Here is a 22,310-nt window from a genome sequence, read left to right on the forward strand (position 1 = left end):
ACACTGACACACACACAGTGACACACACACAATGACACACACACACTGACACACACACACAGTGACACACACACACACTGACACACACACAGAGTGACACACAATGACACACACACACTGACACACACACACAATGACACACACACACACTGACACACACACACAGTGACACACACACTGACACACACACACAGTGACACACAGTGACACACACACAGTGACACACACACACTGACACACACACACACGTAAGACAAAGATGACCCGTACAGCCTCCAACAGGCTGTAGGGGCAAGTGCTGTTAGCGAGCACCCATTAAGGCTGAAACGGCACACGAGGGGGTGGGTGGCTACCAGCACCGCGCCCGGCCGCCTTTGTCTCCCCAGTGGCGATGTTCACTACACACCGCTACACCAGCTACTCGTTTGAGGCCGAGTCGACCTAGGGGAGGCCCAGGACCGGTTCAGATAATCGTCACCGGTGGTGTTGGTGGCCGTGAGTGGGAATCGAACTCGGGTGGCCAGGTTTGTAGCGCAGCGTAGCGCTAACCACTACACCCACCGCTCACTCCTCAGCTCCACCAGCTCCTCCACCTCCTCCTTCTCGTCCAGCTCCACCATCACCTCGTCCACCATTACCACCACCCCCCCCGCCCAACTCCACCTCCACCACATCCACTACCACCACCACCACCACCACCTCCACCACCACCACCCCCCCAACTCCACCACCACCCCCCTCCCAACTCCATCACCACCTCCACCATCACCTCCACCACCACCACCCCCCAACTCCACCACCACCACCCCCCCAACTTCACCACCACCCCGTCCACCTCCTCCTTCTCGTCCAGCTCCACCATCACCACCACCACCTCCACCACCACCTCGTCCACCACCACCACCCTAACTCCACCACCTCCACCACCTCCTCCTCCACCACCACCACCACCACCACCCCCCCAACTCCACCACCACCACCACCACCACCACCACCTTGTCCACCTCCACCACCACCCCACCCTAACTCCACCACCTCCACCACCTCCTCCTCCACCACCTCCTCCTCCACCACCACCACCACCTCCTCCACCACCACCTCCTCCACCACCATCTCCTCGTCCACCTCGTCCACCTCCTCGTCCACCACCACCACCTCGCCCTGTGAGTTCACCTCTCCTGTTCGAAGATGTCAGTGGCGGTCTGCAGGTAGCTGTTGACTCGTCCCACTACCCGCTGAGCCTCCGCCAACTCGGCCAGCAGACACGGGGCCACGGTGGGTGGGTCACCACCACCACCACCATCACCACCTCCACCACCACCACCACCACCGTCACCACCACCACCACCACCACCGTCACCACCACCACCACCACCACCGTCACCACCACCACCACCACCACCACCGTCACCACCACCACCGTCACCACCACCGTCACCACCACCACCACCGTCACCACCACCACCATCACCACCTCCACCACCACCACCACCACCGTCACCACCACCACCACCACCACCGTCACCACCACCACCACCACCACCGTCACCACCACCACCACCACCACCACCGTCACCACCACCACCACCACCACCGTCACCACCACCACCACCACCACCGTCACCACCACCGTCACCACCACCACCACCACCACCGTCACCACCGTCACCACCACCACCACCACCACCGTCACCACCACCACCACCGTCACCACCACCACCGTCACCACCACCACCGCCACCACCACCACCACCACCACCACCGTCACCACCACCACCACCACCACCGTCACCACCACCACCACCACCACGTGAGCGCAGGGCGGCCTCCAACAGCGGGAAAGTTCCACTCCAGCCACAGCTCGGCCTCATCAGCAAGTGGCTGTGATGTAGGGGGAGGGGGTGGAGGGGGTGGAGGGGGAGGGGGTGGAGGGGGGGAAGTGGACACCATCAACAACCACCACCAGCATCCTCCACACACGACGACGACACAACAGCGGAATCACAACCTTCAGCTACTCAACAACAACAGCCATTCGCCAACAAGATGTCACCACGACATCTACTCACCCACTCGCCAACTCACCAACCCACTCACTCAGTCACCCATTCACTCACTCACTCACCCACCCACCCACTCACTCACTCACCCACCCACCCACCCACTCACTCACCCACCCACTCACCCACCCACCCACTCACTCACTCACCCACCCACCCACCCACCCACTCACCACCCACCCACTCACCCACCCACCAACTCACTCACCCACCCACCCACCCACTCACTCACCCACCCACCCACTCACTCCACCCACCCACCCACCCACCCACCACTCACTCACCCCACCCACCCACTCACTCACTCACTCACCCACCCACCCACTCACCCACTCACTCACTCACTCACCCCACCCACCCACTCCACCCACTCACTCACTCACCCACCCACCCACCCACTCACCCACTCACTCACTCACTCACCCACCCACCCACTCACTCACCCACCCACCCACCCACCTACTCATCCACCCACTCACTCACTCACCCACCCACCCACTCACTCACTCACTCACCCACCCACCCACCCACCTACTCATCCACCCACTCACCCACTCACTCACCCACCCACCCACTCACTCATTCACCCACCCACCCACTCACCCACCCACCCACCCACTCACCCACCCACCCACCCACTCACCCACCCACCCACCCACTCACTCACTCACCCACCCACCCACTCACTCACCCACTCACCACCCACTCACTCACCCACTCACCCACCCACCCACCCACTCACTCACCCACCCACCCACCCACCTACTCATCCACCCACTCACTCACTCACCCACCCACCCACTCACTCACTCACGCACCCACCCACCCACCTACTCATCCACCCACTCACCCACTCACTCACCCACCCACCCACTCACTCACCCACCCACCCACCCACTCACTCACCCACCCACACACTCACTCACCCACCCACTCACCCACTCACCCACCCACCCACCCACTCACTCACTCACTCACCCACCCACTCACCCACTCACTCACCCACCCACCCACTCACTCACTCGCCCACCCACCTACTCACTCACTCACTCACCCACCCACCCACCCACCTACTCATCCACCCACTCACTCACCCACTCACTCACCCACTCACTCACCCACCCACCCACTCACTCATTCACCCACCCACCCACTCACCCACCCACCCACTCACCCACCCACCCACCCACTCACCCACCCACCCACCCACTCACTCACTCACCCACCCACCCACTCACTCACCCACTCACCACCCACTCACTCACCCACTCACCCACCCACCCACCCACTCACTCACCCACCCACCCACCTACTCATCCACCCACTCACTCACTCACCCACCCACCCACTCACTCACTCACGCACCCACCCACCCACCTACTCATCCACCCACTCACCCACTCACTCACCCACCCACCCACCCACTCACCCACTCACCCACTCACTCACTCACTCACCCACCCACTCACCCACTCACTCACCCACCCACCCACTCACTCACTCGCCCACCCACCTACTCACTCACTCACTCACCCACCCACCCACCCACCTACTCATCCACCCACTCACTCACCCACTCACTCACCCACTCACTCACCCACCCACCCACTCACTCATTCACCCACCCACCCACTCACCCACCCACCCACTCACCCACCCACCCACCCACTCACCCACCCACCCACCCACTCACTCACTCACCCACCCACCCACTCACTCACCCACTCACCACCCACTCACTCACCCACTCACCCACCCACCCACCCACTCACTCACCCACCCACCCACCTACTCATCCACCCACTCACTCACTCACCCACCCCCACTCACTCACTCACGCACCCACCCACCCACCTACTCATCCACCCACTCACCCACTCACTCACCCACCCACCCACCCACTCACCCACCCACTCACCCACTCACCCACTCACCCACCCACCCACTCACCCACTCACTCACTCACCCACCCACTCACTCACCCACCCACCCACCCACCCCACCCCACCCACCGGGAGATTCCCGGCAAGGCCCGCCACGACTCCCCCGTCCGCCCCACAGGACGACAACGACGAGGACCACGATGACGACGACGAGGATGAGGATGAAGAGGAGGTGAGGAAGGCCCTCTCGACGGAGCGCAGGGCGTCGTTGAGCGAGCGAAGTCGCAACTCCACTCCACGCTCAGCGGGGTCGTTGCTGGGCCGGTTGACGGCTGACTGCAGCCGGGCCGACGTCTCCCGCAGTGAGCGGGCCAGCGACACGGCGTCACTCATCGCCTCGCGGGGCAAGCACGGGGGGGCTGGGGGGGCGGGGGGGGGGGGGCGGGGTGACCACGCGTCACGTTGGGAGACACTCAGTCACTCACTCACTCACTCACTCGCGTACTCACTCAGCCATCCACTCACCCACTCACTCACTCACTCACAAACTCACTCAGTCACTCACCCCACTCACCCACCCACTCACCTGCTCGCCCGACCACTCACTCACTCAGCCACCCGCCCACTCACTCATCCACCCACACACCCACTCACTCACTCACCCACCCACTCACCCACCCACACACTCACCCACCCACAAACCCACCCACCCACACACCCACTCACTCACCCACTCACTCAATCACCCACTCATTCACTCACCCACCCACACACTCACCCACCCACAAACCCACCCACCCACACACCCACTCACTCACTCACTCACCCACCCACCCACTCACTTACTCACCCACCCACCCACAAACCCACTCACCCACTCACTCACCCACCCACACACCCACTCACACACTCACCCACTCACTCACCCACTCACTCACCCACTCACTCACCCACTCACACACTTACTCACTCACCCACTCACCCACCCACACACCCACTCACACACTCACCCACTCACTCACACACTCACTCACTCACCCACTGACTCACTCAATCACCCACTCATTCACTCACCCACCCACACACTCACCCACCCACAAACCCACCCACCCACACACGCACTCACTCACTCACCCACCCACCCACTCACTCACTCACCCACCCACCCACAAACCCACTCACCCACTCACTCACCCACCTACACACCCACTCACACACTCACCCACTCACTCACCCACTCACTCACCCACTCACACACTTACTCACTCACCCACTCACCCACCCCACACACCCACTCACACACTCACCCACTCACTCACACACTCACCCACTGACTCACTCACTCACCCACTCACTCACTCACTCACACACTCACCCACTCACTCACCAACTCACCCACTCACTCACACACTCACTCACTCACTCACCCACTCACTCACTCACCCACTCACTCACCCACTCACCCACCCACCCACACACCCACGCACACACTCACCCACTCACTCACACACTCACTCACTCACCCACTCACACACTCACTCACACACTCACTCACCCACTCACTCACCCACTCACTCACCCACCCACACACCCACTCACTCACTCACCCACTCACACACTCACTCACTCACCCACTCACTCACTCACACACTCACCCACTCACTCACCAACTCACCCACTCACTCACCCACTCACTCACCCACCCACTCACCCCGCTGCTGAAGTGCGTCCACCATTATCTGCACGTCCAGCGCCGGGTCGATGACCCGCAGGGGCAGCACCGCGTCGTCCACCAATCGCAGCGCGGCTCGCACGCTCAACTGCAATGCATTGTGGGTAGGGCACGCGGGGCCTGTTAGCCAATCGCATCGATCGCCGGGGTGGACGCCTTCCTCCGCTCATCCCCAAGACGGACAAAGCCCTAGGACCGGGTTTTGGCATCCAGTGGCTCATCAGCAGCACGGCCAGGCTCTGTTGCATCAATTCTGGGTGAGCTGACCCCAGATGTTCACAGGCAAAGGACCGGGTTTTGACATCGAGTGGCTCATCAGCAGCACGGCCAGGCTGTGCCCGAGTCAACGGCGGTGGAACTGCCAAAGATGTTCACAGGCAAAAGACCGGGTTTTGACATCGAGTGGCTCATCAGCAGCACGGCCAGGCTGTGATGTACCAATTCTGGGTGAGCTGACCCCAGATGTTTACAGGCAAAGGACCGGGTTTTGACATCGGGTGTCTCATCAGCAGCACGGCCAGGCTGTGCCCGAGTCAACGGCGGAGAAACCGCCCCAGATGTTCACAGGCAAAGGACCGGGTTTTGACATCGAGTGTCTCATCAGCAGCACGGCCAGGCTCTGATGTATCAATTCTGGGTGAGCTGACCCCAGATGTTCACAGGCAAAGGACCGGGTTTTGACATCGGGTGTCTCATCAGCAGCACGGACAGGCTGTGATGTACCAATTCTGGGTGAGCTGACCCCAGATGTTTACAGGCAAAAGACCGGGTTTTGACATCGAGTGGCTCATCAGCAGCACGGCCAGGCTCTGTTGTATCAATTCTGGGTGAGCTGACCCCGGATGTTCACAGGCAAAGGACCGGGTTTTGACATCGGGTGTCTCATCAGCAGCACGGCCAGGCTGTGCCCGAGTCAACGGCGGAGAAATCCGCCCCAGATGTTCACAGGCAAAGGACCGGGTTTTGACATCGGGTGGCTCATCAGCAGCACGGCCAGGCTCTGTTGTATCAATTCTGGGTGAGCTGACCCCAGATGTTCACAGGCAAAGGACCGGGTTTTGACATCGGGTGTCTCATCAGCAGCACGGCCAGGCTCTGTTGTATCAATTCTGGGTGAGCTGACCCCAGATGTTCACAGGCAAAGGACCGGGTTTTGACATCGGGTGTCTCATCAGCAGCACGGCCAGGCTGTGATGTACCAATTCTGGGTGAGCTGACCCCAGATGTTCACAGGCAAAGGACCGGGTTTTGACATCGGGTGTCTCATCAGCAGCACGGCCAGGCTGTGCCCGAGTCAACGGCGGTGGAACTGCTACGATGTATTGCATTGTAGCTCTAAGTCATTTGTCCCTGATGGTGATCGCTTGCGTTGCGATCTGAACGTCGCATGCTATTAATCTATCTTTTTATTTATTCATAGTTTGGCCCTTTAACATCTTGGAACAAATCCCGCTCTTGTGGTACCCGATGGTTATTTCGGTGGGGTCAAGTGGAAAGAGAACAAAAAAGAGATTAGCAATGAAATCATGAAAAATAAATTGATATAAAGCGAATTCCTATATTTTTTATTATTCTAATATGAAAAAAAGCGAATGCTTTTTCTTTTTGTGTTATTTAAAAAAATATATAAAGTGCGATACTTTTTTATTATTTTTTAAATAAAAAAATAAAGCGGGTACTTTTATTTTTATTATTTTAATAAAACAATAAAGCGGATACTTTTATTTTTATTATTTTAATAAAAAAATAAAGTGGATACTTTTATTTTTATTATTTTAATTTAAAAAAGCAGATACTTTTATTCTTATTATTTTAATAAAAAAATAAAGCGGATACTTTCATTTTTATTATTTTAATTTTAAAAAAGCAGATACTTTTATTTTTATTATTTTAATAAAAAAATAAAGCGGATACTTTTATTTTTATTATTTTAATAAAAAATAAAGCGGATACTTTTATTTTTATTATTTTAATAAAAAATAAAGCGGATACTTTTATTCTTATTATTTTAATAAAAAATAAAGCGGATACTTTTATTTTTATTATTTTAATAAAAAATTAAAGCGGATACTTTTATTTTTATTATTTTAATAAAAAATTAAAGCGGATACTTTCATTTTTATTATTTTAATTTCAAAAAAGCAGATACTTTTATTTTTATTATTTTAATAAAAAAATAAAGCGGATACTTTTATTCTTATTATTTTAATAAAAAATAAAGCGGATACTTTTATTCTTATTATTTTAATAAAAAATTAAAGCGGATACTTTTATTTTTATTATTTTAATAAAAAATAAAGCGGATACTTTTACTTTTATTATTTTAATAAAAAATAAAGCGGATACTTTTATTTTTATTATTTTAATAAAAAATAAAGCGGATACTTTCATTTTTATTATTTTAATAAAAAATAAAGCAGATACTTTTATTCTTATTATTTTAATTTAAAAAAAGCAGATACTTTTATTTTTATTATTTTAATAAAAAATAAAGCGGATACTTTCATTTTTATTATTTTAATAAAAAAAGCAGATACTTTTATTATTTAAAAAATAAATAAAGTGAATACTTGTATTTTCATTATTTTAATAAAAAATTAAAGTGAACACTACATTTTTATTATTTTAATAAAAAAATAAATACTTTCATTAATTGTACTATTTTCATGATTTCATCGTGATGTTTTGTCGATCTACGTGACTTTACCGAAATAACCCGCAGAGCACGAATTCCTGAGGTTCGGCGAAAGTTTTGAGTAAAAAAAAAATCTCTCGTTCGAGATCGGGAATGCTGTCAAGGGAGCCCGCCATAGTAACGTGGAGTTGACGCGGGCCTCCGTACCCGCGTGATGTTCGCGTGGAGCGAGCAGTTGGGATCGAGGAGCTGCAGTCGACTCTCTGGGAGGTCCAGCTTCCTGGTCCTGCGAGGAAGAGGAGTGAAGGGTGAAGGGACTGAGACTCTGGGAGGGAAATCCTTTGAGCAGCCTCCCCCTCTCCCTCCCCCTCCCCTCCCCTCCTCTCCCTCCCCCTCCCCCTCCCCTCCTCCCTCCCCCTCCTCCCTCCCCTCCCCTCCCCTCCCTCCCTCCCCCTCCCTCCCCCTCCCCCTCCCTCCCCTCCCCCCTCTCCCTCCCCCTCCCTCCCCCCTCCCCTCTCCCTCCCCTCCCCCTCCCTCCCCTCTCCCTCCCCCTCCCCCCCTCCTCCCATCCCTCCCCCTCCCTCCCCCTCTCCCTCCCTCTCCCTCCCCCCTCCCTCCACCCCCCTCCCCTCTCCCTCCCTCCCTCTCCTCCCCTCTCCCTCCCTCCCCTCTCCCTCCCCCTCTCCCTCCCTCCCCCCTCCCTCCCCTCTCCTCCCCTCTCCCTCCCCTCCCTCTCCCTCCCCCTCTCCCTCCCTCCCCTCTCCCTCCCCCTCCACCCCCCTCCCCCCTCCCTCCCCTCTCCCTCCCTCCCCTCTCCCTCCCTCCCCTCTCCCTCCCTCCCCTCTGCCTCCACCCCCCTCCCCTCTCCCTCCCTCCCCCTCTCCCTCCCTCCCCCTCCTCTCCCTCCACCCCCCTCCCTCCCTCTCCCTCCCCTCTCCCTCCCTCCCCTCTCCCTCCTCCTCTCCCTCTCTCCCCTCTCTCTCCCTCCCCCTCACCTCTCCCTCCCTCTCCCTCCCCTCTCCCTCCCTCCCCTCTCCATCCCCCTCTCCCTCCCCTCTCTCTCCCTCCCCCTCTCCCTCCCTCCATCCCCCTCCCCTCTCCCTCCCTCCCTCTCCCTCCCCTCTCCCTCCCTCCCCCTCTCCCTCCCCCTCCCCTCTCCCTCGCCTCTCCCTCCCTCCCCTCTCCCTCCCCCCTCCCTCCCTCCCCCTCCTCTCCCCCTCCCTCCCTCTCCCTCTCTCTCCCTCTCTCTCCCTCCCCCTTCCTCCCCCTCCCTCCCTCCCTCTCCCTCCCCCCCTCCCTCCCCTCTCCTCTCCCTCCCCCTCCCTCCCCCTCCCTCCCCCTCTCCCTCCCTCCCCCTCCTCTCCCCCTCCCTCCCCCTGCCCTCCCCCTCTCTCTCCCTCCCTCCCTCTCCCTCCCCTCCCCTCTCTCTCCGTCTTCCGCAGGTAACCTCCCCCCCTCCCCCCCTTCCCCCCTCCCCCCCTCCCCCCCTCCCACCCCCCCCACCCCCCCCACGCACATCCCCGTGAAGGAACTTGAGTGTGGCGAGGGCGACGTCGTCCGTGAAGATGGCCACGTCGCCTGTGGACACGGCGCTGTGGACGGGCGTCTCGGGGCCGGCCCAGCCGCGGCAAGACTCCTGCACGGGGGAGAGGCACTGCACGGTGAGGCACCAACACCAACATCACCTGCATCATCACCACCTACACCACCTACACCACCACCACCTGCATCATCACCACCTACACCACCTACACCACCACCAACACCAACACCACCAACACCACCAACACCACCTACACCACCACCACCAACACCACCAACACCACCAACACCACCTACACCACCACCACCAACACCACCAACACCACCAACACCACCTACACCACCACCACCACCAACACCACCAACACCACCAACACCAACACCACCAACACCACCAACACCACCTACACCACCACCACCAACACCACCAACACCACCAACACCACCTACACCAACACCACCACCTGCATCACCACCACCACCACCAACACCACCACCTGCATCATCACCACCAACACCACCTGCATCATCACCACCTACACCACCTACACCACCACCACCTACACCACCACCACCTGCACCATCACCACCAACACCTGCATCATCACCACCAACACCACCTACACCACCACCACCTACAACACCACCACCACTACCACCTGCACCACCACCACCACTACTTGCACCACCACCACCAACACCACCACCTACACCACCACCAGCATCATCACCACCTACACCACCTACACCACCACCACCACCAGCATCATCACCACCTACACCACCACCACCAGCATCATCACCACCTACACCACCTACACCACCACCACCACCACCGCCACCACTGCCACCACCACCACCGCCGCCACCACCACCACCACCACCACCGCCACCACCACCACCACCATCACCACTGCCACCACCACCACCACCACCGCCGCCACCACCACCACCACCATCACCACCACCACCACCACTGCCACCACCACCACCACCACCGCCACCACCACCACAACCACCACCACCACCGCCACCACCACCACAACCACCACCAACACCACCACCTACACCAACACCACCACCTGCATCATCACCACCTACACCACCTACACCAACACCACCACCTGCATCATCACCACCTACACCACCTGCACCACCACCACCACGACCTGCATCACCACCACCACCACCACCTACACCACCAACACCAACACCACCACCTGCATCACCACCACCTACACCACCTGCACCACCACCACCACCACCTGCATCACCACCACCAACACCACCTACACCACCACCACCACCACCACCTGCATCACCACCACCAACACCACCTGCATCACCACTACCAACACCTGCACCACCACCTGCACAACCACCACCACCACCACCTGCACCACCAACCACCAACACCTGCACCACCACCACCTGCACCACCACCACCACCACCAACACCTGCACCACCACCACCACCACTACCAACAGCACCACCACCACCTGCACCACCACCACCACCACCAGCACCACCACCTGCACCACCAACTGCACCACCACCACCCACACCACCACCACCAACAACCACCATTCGCCACTAAGTGGCGGTGACGTCACCACGACGCTTGTGCCAGGCCATGTGCACCCTGAGGCCACGTGAAGTGTCGAACGCCCGCTGGCAGGAGGTCACGGGGCAGACCCAGGTGCCACGGGTCGACTGACTGAGATGACTGAAATGACTGGTTGATGCACCACCTGTGCCCCCTACTGTGCCAACCTGCTGTGCTTTAGCCACCCGGCGCTCCGCTCGTTGTTGTGAGCGTCGCTCCTCCGCCCTCCGTTGTTGTTGGAGGGCGACTGCCTCCAACTGCCCAGTAGCGTCCTTCACGAGCCTCCTCCACAGAGGCCGATCTTGACACCGCTGGTACCAGTCATCGGCAAGTCCACTCAGCTCCACATCCTCCTGTACCACATCACTTCATCTCTTCTCTAGCCCATGCCGCGTCCGTTTAGCCCCCTCGATCCGGCCGAACAAAAGCTGTTTCGGCATGCGGTGGCTGGGCATGCGGGCTACATGACCCAGCCAACGCAGCCTTGCCTGCCGGAGGAGCTCACCGATGGGACCTTGCCCAGATCTTTCAAGGATTTGTGAGCTCCTCACACAATCCAGTCTGGTTAAACCAGGACGGATCGTAGGCAGGCCAGCCTAAATGTTTCTAACCGGCGAAGATGTCCCATTAGGGGGGGTCCACGTTTCGCAAGCGTAGAGAAGGGAGAGAATGACCGTGGCCGAGAAGACCTGCCACCATCACCACCACCGCCACCACTGCCACCACCACATCCACCACCACCACCACCACTGCCACCACCACCACCACCACCACTCCACCACTGTCACCACCGCCACCACCACTACCGCCGCCACCACCACCACCACTACCCCCAACACCTCCACCATCAAATCCACCACCCCCACCACCACCACCTCCACCACCTCCAAAGCCACCACCACCGCCACAACCACCACCACCACCGCCACCACCGCCACCACTGCCACCACCACCACCACCACCACCGCCACCACAACCTCCACCACCACCACCACTGCCGCCACCACCGCCACCACCACCACCGCCACCACTGCTGCCACCACCGCCACCACCACCACCACCACCTCCACCACCTCCAAAGCCACCACCACCGCCACCACCACCACCACCACCACCACCGCCACCGCCACCACCACCACCGCCACCACCGCCACCACCACGGCTCCACCACCACCACCACCACCACGGCTCCACTCACCCCGCACAGGGAGTCGATCGCGAGCTGGCGCAGCGTTGGCGAGGCGAAGGCCACGGGGGAACCGCCGGCACCACCGCCGGCACCGCCGCCGGCACCGCCGCCGGATCCGGAGACAGGCAGAGTGAGGCTCACGTACGCCACGGCACGCGAACGCACCACCTCCGACTGCTCCTGGCACGCCACACACACAACACACACACGTCACACACACACCACACACACACCACACAACACATACACGTCACACACACACCACACACACACACCACACACTACACACACCACACACACACACACCACACACACACCACACACACACCACACACCACACACTACACACACCACACACACACACACACCACACACACACACACCACACACACACCACACACACACCACACACCACACACTACACACACCACACACACACACACACCACACACACACACACCACACACACACCACACACACACCACACACACACACCACACACACAACACATACACGTCACACACACACACCACACACACCACACACACACCACACACACACCACACATCACACACGCCACACACACGCCACACACACCACACACACTACACACACCACACACACACCACACACACACCACACACTACACACTACACACACACCACACACTACACACACACACCACACACGCACACCACACACGCACACCACACAAACACCACACACACCACACGCACACCACACACTACACACGCACACCACACACTACACACGCACACCACACACTACACACGCACACCACACACTACACACACACTACACACGCACACCACACACACCAAACACACACCACACACACACCACACACAACAACCGCCATTCGCCACTAAGTGGCGGTGACGTCACCACGACGCTCGTGCCAGGCTATGTGCACCCTGAGGCCACGTGAAGTGTCGAACGCCCGCTGGCAGGAGGTCACGGGGCAGACCCAGGTGCCATGGGTCGACTGACTGAGATGACTGGCTGATGCACCACCTGTGCCCCCTACTGTGCCAACCTGCTGTGCTTTAGCCACCCGGCGCTCCGCTCGTTGTTCTGAGCGTCGCTCCTCCGCCCTCCGTTGTTGTTGGAGGGCGACTGCCTCCAACTGCCCAGTAGCATCCTTCACGAGCCTCCTCCACAGAGGCCGATCTTGACACCGCTGGTACCAGTCATCGGCAAGTCCACTCAGCTCCACGTTCTCCTGTACCACATCACTCCATCTCTTCTCTAGCCCGTGCCGCGCCCGCTTAGCCCCCTCAATCCGGCCAAACAAAAGCTGTTTCGGCATGCGGTGGCTGGGCATGCGGGCTACATGACCCAGCCATCGCAGCCTTGCCTGCCGGAGGAGCTCACCGATGGGACCCTGCCCAGATCTTTCAAGGATTTGTGAGCTCCTCACACAATCCAGTCTGGTTAAACCCAGGATGAATCGTAGGCAGGCCAGCCTAAATGTTTCTAACCGGCGAAGATGTTCCATTAGGGGGGTCCACGTTTTGCAAGCGTAGAGAAGGGAGGGAATGACCGTGGCCGAGAAGACCTGAAGCTTAGTGCGGAGCGACAGACCAGGTAGCTTCCACACAGCGTTACGCAACCGATGAAAAGATATTGCCGCTCGACTGATTTGGAGTGAGACCTCTGCTGGTAAACTGGAGCCAGTCATAAGCACACTGCCCAGGTATGGGAAACTCTCCACTCTCTCCACAACTGCCCCATCACCGATTGGGAGTTGTGGGGGTGGAGTGTCCGATGCTACAAAATACCCAGGAAGGTGCTTAGTTTTGGTGGGGCTGATGGTAAGGCCCCACCTCTTAGTGGCACGCTCCAGTCTCAGCAGCAGCGTCTCCAACTCCTCCTCTGACTGAGCAGCTATTACCAAATCATCAGCATACATAACGTGGTTGAGCAATAGGGAGCCATCCCTTGACCGCACCCGGGCATCGATCAGCCTCCCATTGTATCTGTACCAAATGGAAATTCCTCCGGTACAGTTACTGAAGGCTTCACAAACTACGTGGTCGAAATAGATGTTAAATAATGTGGGAGCCAGAGGACATCCCTGTCGCACCCCAAGATGTACAGGGAATGGATCCGACTCCCGGCCACGTAGTTTTACCCGGGCCCGCTCACCATCATGAAGGTCCTTAATGATCGTGAGCAGAGGGTCAGGTACTCCAAAAGCACGAAGAACGACCCAGAGCCCAGGCCTACTGATGGTATCATAGGCCTTGACCAGGTCAATAAAGCAGAGATGTAGGTCTTGTTGGAATTCCCTACACCTCTGCTGTAGCAGACGGACAGAAAATATGGCATCTGTGCAGGACCGCCCTTTCCTGAAACCGCATTGGGGCTCCGCAAGCCTCTCCTCAGCGTGCCTGGCAAGGCGATGCTGAATAATCCTTGCCAGGACCTTTCCCGGCACACTCAGGAGTGAGATGCCCCTGTAGTTGTTACAGTCTGTGCGGTCCCCCTTCTTAAAAAGGGGGACCACCAGGGCATCCTTCCAATCCTGCGGAACCCGTCCAGTGGTCCAGACTGTTGTTATGATGTCATATAGGGCAGTCTGTGCACAAACGCCACCCTCCCTCAGCATTTCGCTTGGGAGATCATCTCTGCCCGCTGCCTTTCCCGGTCTCAGACTCCGGATCGCCTTCAGAACTTCCTCAACAGATGGCACCTCAGCCAGCCACTCACAGGGGGTGACTTCTTCCAATATTTGTGGCACCGCAGCCTCAGCAGGGTCATCCTCACTTTGTGCCACGATGTTTTCCTGGCTGAGGGATTTTCCCTCCCCCAGGACCTCACAGAAATGCTCAGCAAATCTGCAAACCTGTTCCTGGCGGTCGGAGATTGGATCACCGTTTTTTCCTCTAATGATGGTAACAGGTGTGGTGCTGCAGGTTACTTTTTGATGGAGTTAAATAGAGATTTGTGATCACGGGCCACTGAGGCAGACTCCATCTCCTCAGCAACCCGCGACCACCACCCATCCTTGCAGCACCTCACGGCTCTCCGAACCTCCGAGCGAAGGCTGCGGTAAGCCTCCTCATTCTCTGACGTGGGATTCTGTAGCCGATGACAGTGGGCCTGTCGCTTTTTCTCAACCATCCTGAACACCTCCTCTGTCAGCCAGGGTCTCTGGGGAGGTCTGGACCGCGTACCCAAAGCAGCCATTGCAGCTGCATGAGTCACAGTCCTAAACCTCGCCCATTTACCCTCGACATCAGGAGGAGTCGGGGACGATGCCAATCCCAGCCGCAAGCGATGATGAAATTCTCGCTTGCAACTTTCATCAGATAACTGAGACCAGGCCACTTTAGGTTGGAATGGGGTCCTGGGTGTACACCCACCACCGGAGTGGAAGAATGGCAGGCGCATCTTACAGATGACTAGTCGATGGTCAGAGGGCAGATCAGCTCCACGGTAGGTCCTAGTGTCAAGGACATGGGCTCGCATCCGCTGGTCCGTCACTATGTAGTCCAGCAGATGTTCTTGCTTGGACCCGGCATGCATCCATGATGTTGTGTGGATGCGCCGATGCCGGAACAGCGTGTTGGTAATTACAAGCCCATGGGCTGCACAAAAATCTAGCAGCCTCCTACCGTTGTTATTGAGCTGATCTGGCCCATGCCCTCCAATCACTCCAGACCAGGTGCCAGTATCATGACCAACTCGGGCATTGAAGTCACCCAACATGATGACTCTATCCCGAGGGGCCACTTTAGCCAGCACCTGTGACAGGAGGTCATAGAAGGCATCTGACTCATCGGCTTTGCCTGCATCCCTCCACGGATGTTCATCTTCGGTGGGGGCATAAGTAACCACGACCACCATTCCTCGCCTCCGGTTGATGGGAAGGCGAGCCCAAAGTAGCCTGGGGCTTACAGCTTCCCACACCTCACCGCCACGCTCCCACGCCCCTTCATTCTTTTGTTCAAAAGAAGACCCACACCCTGTTGTTGGGCAGTCTGCTGCCCCGAGTAGAGGACTGTCCACCCCTCATGGTGGCAGGAGCCAGAGCCGGTCCACCAGATCCAGGCGGTACCGGTCCAGCTCCCGACAGAGGAGTGGCAGCCTCTCCTCTGCAGTGAGCGTTCGAACATTCCACGTGGCCACCCGTAGTGGCTTTTCCTTGTTTCTGGAGGAGCCCCGAGGGTAGATATTCAATCTCCTGTCTCCGCCAATTGGGGTTTGGCCAGGAGACGTCATAGACGCCTGGCCCCCCGGGGCCTCCGGCACAAGCTTATTAGTTACATATTTCAGTTTAACTCGTCGTTTCATGGTAATTAATTGAAGGTGGAGGGGTTACCAGCCCCTCGCACCCGTCCAGAGCCCCCGTTTAGCCCCTGTGGTGGACACATATGTCATGAGGGGAGGAGCCAATCAAAATTGGATCTTCCCCCACAGCACTGTCCAAGCTAGAGTTGCCCGTCCGGCACCGCGAGGAGGTAGGGGGTAAACACATACACACACATACACACAGTCACACATACACACAGACACACACACACACAGTCACACACACAGACAGACACGCACACACACACAGACAAAGCTCCCCCAGGTAGCCTCTAGCAGGGCTGTAGGGGCAAGTGCTGTGTCTCACACGCACAGATAAAGCTCCCCCAAGTAGCCTCTAGCAGGGCTGTAGGGGCAAGTGCAGTGTTAGACACACAGTCAAAGCTCCCCCAGGTAGCCTCTAGCAGGGCTGTAGGGGCAAGTGCTGTGTTAGACACACACAGATAAAGCTCCCCCAGGTAGCCTCTAGCAGGACTGTAGGGGCAAGTGCTGTGTTAGACACACACAGACAAAGCTCCCCCAGGTAGCCTCTAGCAGGGCTGTAGGGACAAGTGCTGTGTCTCACACGCACAGATAAAGCTCCCCCAGGTAGCCTCTAGCAGGGCTGTAGGGGCAAGTGCTGTGTCTCACACACACAGACAAAGCTCCCCCAGGTAGCCTCTAGCAGGGCTGTAGGGGCAAGTGCTGTGTTAGACACACACAGATAAAGCTCCCCCAGGTAACCTCTAGCAGGGCTGTAGGGGCAAGTGCTGTGTTAGACACACACAGACAAAGCTCCCCCAGGTAGCCTCTAGCAGGGCTGTAGGGGCAAGTGCAGTTAGACACACAGACAAAGCTCCCCCAGGTAGCCTCTAACAGGGCTGTAGGGGCAGGTGCAGTTAGACACACAGACAAAGCTCCCCCAGGTAGCCTCTAGCAGGGCTGTAGGGGCAAGTGCAGTTAGACACACACACAGACAAAGCTCCCCCAGGTAGCCTCTAACAGGGCTGTAGGGGCAAGTGCAGTTAGACACACAGACAAAGCTCCCCCAGGTAGCCTCTAGCAGGGCTGTAGGGGCAAGTGCAGTGTTAGACACACACAGACAAAGCTCCCCCAGGTAGCCTCTAGCAGGGCTGTAGGGGCAAGTGCTGTGTCTCACACGCACAGATAAAGCTCCCCCAGGTAGCCTCTAGCAGGGCTGTAGGGGCAAGTGCTGTGTTAGACACACACAGACAAAGCTCCCCCAGGTAGCCTCTAGCAGGGCTGTAGGGGCAAGTGCAGTTAACGAGCAGCACCTATGAGGATACCGGCACTGCAGCACACAGAGTGGGTCTCTATGAGTCTCTATGGGTCTCTATGGGTCTCTATGGGTCTCTATGGGTCTCTATGGGTCTCTATGAGTATGGGTCTCTATAAGTATGGGTCTCTATGAGTCTCTATGAGTATGGGTCTCTATGAGTATGGGTCTCTATGAGTCTCTATGAGTATGGGTCTCTATGGGTCTCTATGGGTCTCTATGGGTCTCTATGGGTCTCTATGAGTGTGGGTCTCTATGAGTATGGGTCTCTATGAGTATGGGTCTCTATGGGTCTCTATGGGTCTCTATGGGTCTCTATGGGTCTCTATGAGTATGGGTCTCTATGGGTATCTATGGGTCTCTATGGGTCTCTATGAGTATGGGTCTCTATGGGTCTCTATGGGTCTATATGGGTCTCTATGAGTATGGGTCTCTATGGGTGTCTATGGGTCTCTATGGATCTCTATAAGTATGGGTCTCTAAGGGTCTCTATGGGTCTCTATGGGTCTCTATGAGTATGGGTCTCTATGGGTGTCTATGGGTCTCTATGGATCTCTATGGGTATGGGTCTCTATGGGTCTCTATGGGTCTCTATGGGTCTCTATGAGTATGGGTCTCTATGGGTCTCTATGGATCTCTATGAGTATGGGTCTCTATGGGTCTCTATGGGTCTCTATGGGTCTCTATGAGTATGGGTCTCTATGGGTGTCTATGGGTCTCTATGGATCTCTATGAGTATGGGTCTCTATGGGTCTCTATGGGTCTCTATGGGTCTCTATGGGTCTCTGTGAGTATGGGTCTCTATGGGTCTCTATGGGTCTCTATGGGTCTCTATGGGTCTCTATGAGTATGGGTCTCTATGGGTGTCTATGGGTCTCTATGGATCTCTATGAGTATGGGTCTCTATGGGTCTCTATGGGTCTCTATGAGTATGGGTCTCTATGGGTGTCTATGGGTCTCTATGAGTCTCTATGAGTATGGGTCTCTATGGGTGTCTATGGGTCTCTATGGATCTCTATGAGTATGGGTCTCTATGGGTCTCTATGAGTCTCTATGAGTGTGGGTCTCTATGAGTATGGGTCTCTATGAGTGTGGGTCTCTATGGGTCTCTATGGGTCTCTATGGGTCTCTATGAGTGTGGGTCTCTATGAGTATGGGTCTCTATGAGTGTGGGTTTCTATGGGTCTCTATGGATCTCTATGGGTCTCTATGGGTTTCTATGAGTATGGGTCTCTATGGGTCTCTATGGGTCTCTATGAGTATGGGTCTCTATTGGTGTCTATGGGTCTCTATGGATCTCTATGAGTATGGGTCTCTATGGGTCTCTATGGGTCTCTGTGGGTCTCTGAGTATGGGTCTCTATGGGTGTCTATGGGTCTCTATGGATCTCTATGAGTATGGGTCTCTATGGGTCTCTATGAGTATGGGTCTCTATGGGTGTCTATGGGTCTCTATGAGTCTCTATGAGTATGGGTCTCTATGGGTCTCTATGAGTCTCTATGAGTGTGGGTCTCTATGAGTATGGGTCTCTATGAGTGTGGGTCTCTATGGGTCTCTATGGGTCTCTATGAGTGTGGGTCTCTATGAGTATGGGTCTCTATGAGTGTGGGTTTCTATGGGTCTCTATGGGTCTCTATGAGTATGGGTCTCTATGGGTCTCTATGGGTCTCTATGAGTCTTTATGAGTATGGGTCTCTATGGGTCTCTATGAGTCTCTATGAGTGTGGGTCTCTATGAGTATGGGTCTCTATGAGTGTGGGTCTCTATGGGTCTCTATGGGTCTCTATGAGTGTGGGTCTCTATGAGTATGGGTCTCTATGAGTGTGGGTTTCTATGGGTCTCTATGGGTCTCTATGAGTATGGGTCTCTATGGATCTCTATGGGTCTCTATGGGTGTGGGTCTCTATGGGTCTCTATGAGTATGGGTCTCTATGGGTCTCTATGAGTATGGGTCTCTATGGCTCTCTATGAGTATGGGTCTCTATGGGTCTCTGTGGGTCTCTCTGGGTCTCTATGAGTATGGGTCTCTATGAGTATGGGTCTCTATGGGTCTCTATGGGTCTCTATGAGTATGGGTCTCTATGGGTCTCTATGAGTATGGGTCTCTATGGGTCTCTATGAGTATGGGTCTCTCTGGGTCTCTATGAGTATGGGTCTCTATGGGTCTCTATGAGTATGGATCTCTATGAGTAAGGGTCTCTATGAGTAGGGGTCTCTATGGGTCTCTATGAGTATGAGTATGGGTCTCTATGGGTCTCTATGAGTATGGGTCTCTGTGGGTCTCTATGAGTATGGGTCTCTATGAGTATGGGTCTCTATGAGTCTCTATGAGTATGGGTCTCTATGGGTCTCTATGAGTATGGGTCTCTATGGGTCTCTATGGGTCTCTATGAGTAAGGGTCTCTATGGGTCTCTATGAGTATGGGTCTCTATGGGTCTCTATGAGTATGGGTCTCTATGGGTCTCTATGAGTATGGGTCTCTATGGGTCTCTATGAGTATGGGTCTCTATGGGTCTCTATGAGTATGAATCTCTATGAGTATGGGTCTCTGTGGGTCTCTTTGAGTATGGGTCTCTGTGGGTCTCTATGAGTATGGGTCTCTATGGGTCTCTGAGTATGGGTCTCTGTGGGTCTCTATGAGTATGGGTCTCTGTGGGTCTCTATGAGTATGGGTCTCTATGAGTATGGGTCTCTATGGGTCTCTTTGAGTATGGGTCTCTGTGGGTCTCTATGAGTATGGGTCTCTATGGGTCTCTGAGTATGGGTCTCTGTGGGTCTCTATGAGTATGGGTCTCTATGGGTCTCTGTGGGTCTCTATGAGTATGGGTCTCTATGGGTCTCTATGGGTCTCTATGGGTCTCTGTGGGTCTCTATGAGTATGGGTCTCTATGATCATGGGTCTCTATGGGTCTCTATGGGTCTCTGTGGGTCTCTGAGTATGGGTCTCTATGGGTCTCTATGGGTCTCTGTGGGTCTCTATGGGTCTCTGTGGGTCTCTATGAGTATGGGTCTCTATGGGTCTCTATGGGTCTCTATGGGTCTCTATGAGTATGGGTCTCTATGGATCTCTATGAGTATGGGTCTCTATGGGTCTCTATGAGTATGGGTCTCTATGGGTCTCTGTGGGTCTCTATGGGTCTCTATGGGTCTCTATGGGTGTGGGTCTCTATGGGTCTCTATGGGTCTCTGTGGGTCTCTGTGGGTCTCTATGGGTCTCTATGGGTCTCTGTGGGTCTCTGTGGGTCTCTATGGGTCTCTGTGGGTCTCTATGGGTCTCTGTGGGTCTCTATGGGGCTCACCAGATGGTCTCTGGTCTGGGCGGGCGGTGGAGGAGGTGGCCGCTTTGCCTGCAGAGAATCAACATCATCATCAGCATCATCATCAGCAGCAGCAGCAGCATCATCAGCATCATCAGCAGCAGCATCATCATCAGTATCAACATCAGTATCATCAGCAGCAGCATCATCAGTATCAACATCAGTATCATCATCATCAGTATCATCATCTGCATCATCAGCAGCAGCATCATCAGCATCAACATCATCATTATCATCATCATCAGCAGCATCATCAGCAGCATCACCATCAGCAGCAGCAGCAGCACCATCATCATCAGCATCATCATCATCAGCAGCAGCAGCAGAAGCATCCTCAGTATCATCATCAGTATCATCCTCATTAGCATCATCATCAGCATCATCAGTATTATCATCTTCAGTATCATCATCATCAGTATCAACAGTATCATCATCATCAGCAGCATCATGAGCAGCAGCAGCATCATCAGCAGCATCATCATCAGGTTTATCATCATCAGTATTATCATCATCATCATCAGTACCAGCATCATCAGCAGCAGCAACATCAGCATCATCATCAGTATCATCATCATCAGTATCATCATCATAATCAATATCATCATCAGCAGCATCATCAGCAGCAGCATCATGAGCATCATCATCAGTATCATCATCATCAGTATCATCAGCAGCAGCATCATCAGTATTATCATCATCAGCAGCATCATCACCAGTATTATCATCATCA

The 22,310-nt window shown here is 55.5% G+C and overlaps 2 protein-coding genes across 2 annotated transcripts in view; both read right to left on the reverse strand.

Moving 5' to 3' along the window:
- Window positions 1-1,754: 1,754 nt before the first annotated feature.
- Window positions 1,755-10,001, reverse strand: LOC142905317 (inactive N-acetylated-alpha-linked acidic dipeptidase-like protein 2). Its single transcript, XM_076058073.1, has 6 exons — window positions 9,996-10,001; window positions 9,843-9,946; window positions 8,518-8,596; window positions 5,655-5,763; window positions 4,073-4,362; window positions 1,755-1,881 (listed from the first exon to the last, which is right to left on the reverse strand). The coding sequence occupies exons 1-6, from the start codon at window positions 9,999-10,001 to the stop codon at window positions 1,789-1,791; spliced, it is 681 nt and encodes a 226-aa protein (XP_075914188.1). The 3' UTR covers window positions 1,755-1,788.
- Window positions 10,002-18,094: 8,093 nt separating this feature from the next.
- LOC142907981 (disintegrin and metalloproteinase domain-containing protein 28-like) overlaps window positions 18,095-22,310 on the reverse strand; it is a 62,155-nt gene continuing 57,939 nt past the window's right edge. The window contains exon 8 of the mRNA XM_076058068.1: window positions 18,095-21,610. Within this exon, the coding sequence (XP_075914183.1) occupies window positions 21,530-21,610 (81 nt within the window). The 3' untranslated portion in view covers window positions 18,095-21,529. The remainder of the gene's footprint in view (window positions 21,611-22,310) is intronic.

Source organism: Petromyzon marinus (genome assembly GCF_048934315.1).
Source record: "Petromyzon marinus isolate PM22_M1 ecotype Great Lakes invasive population chromosome 67 unlocalized genomic scaffold, UKy_Petmar_22M1.pri1.0 chr67_unloc.6, whole genome shotgun sequence".
In the NCBI taxonomy this organism is placed as follows: Eukaryota; Metazoa; Chordata; class Hyperoartia; order Petromyzontiformes; family Petromyzontidae; genus Petromyzon; species Petromyzon marinus.

Bases quoted from the DNA above. Each gene is read 5' to 3' on its own strand.
- LOC142905317 (XM_076058073.1), bottom strand. The intron at 5,764-8,517 runs GTACGGAGGCCC...AATGCATTGCAG, and splicing joins TCCACGCGAACATCACGCGG to TTGAGCGTGCGAGCCGCGCT. The intron at 1,882-4,072 runs GTGGGTGGGGTG...CCTACATCACAG, and splicing joins GCCTTGCCGGGAATCTCCCG to CCACTTGCTGATGAGGCCGA.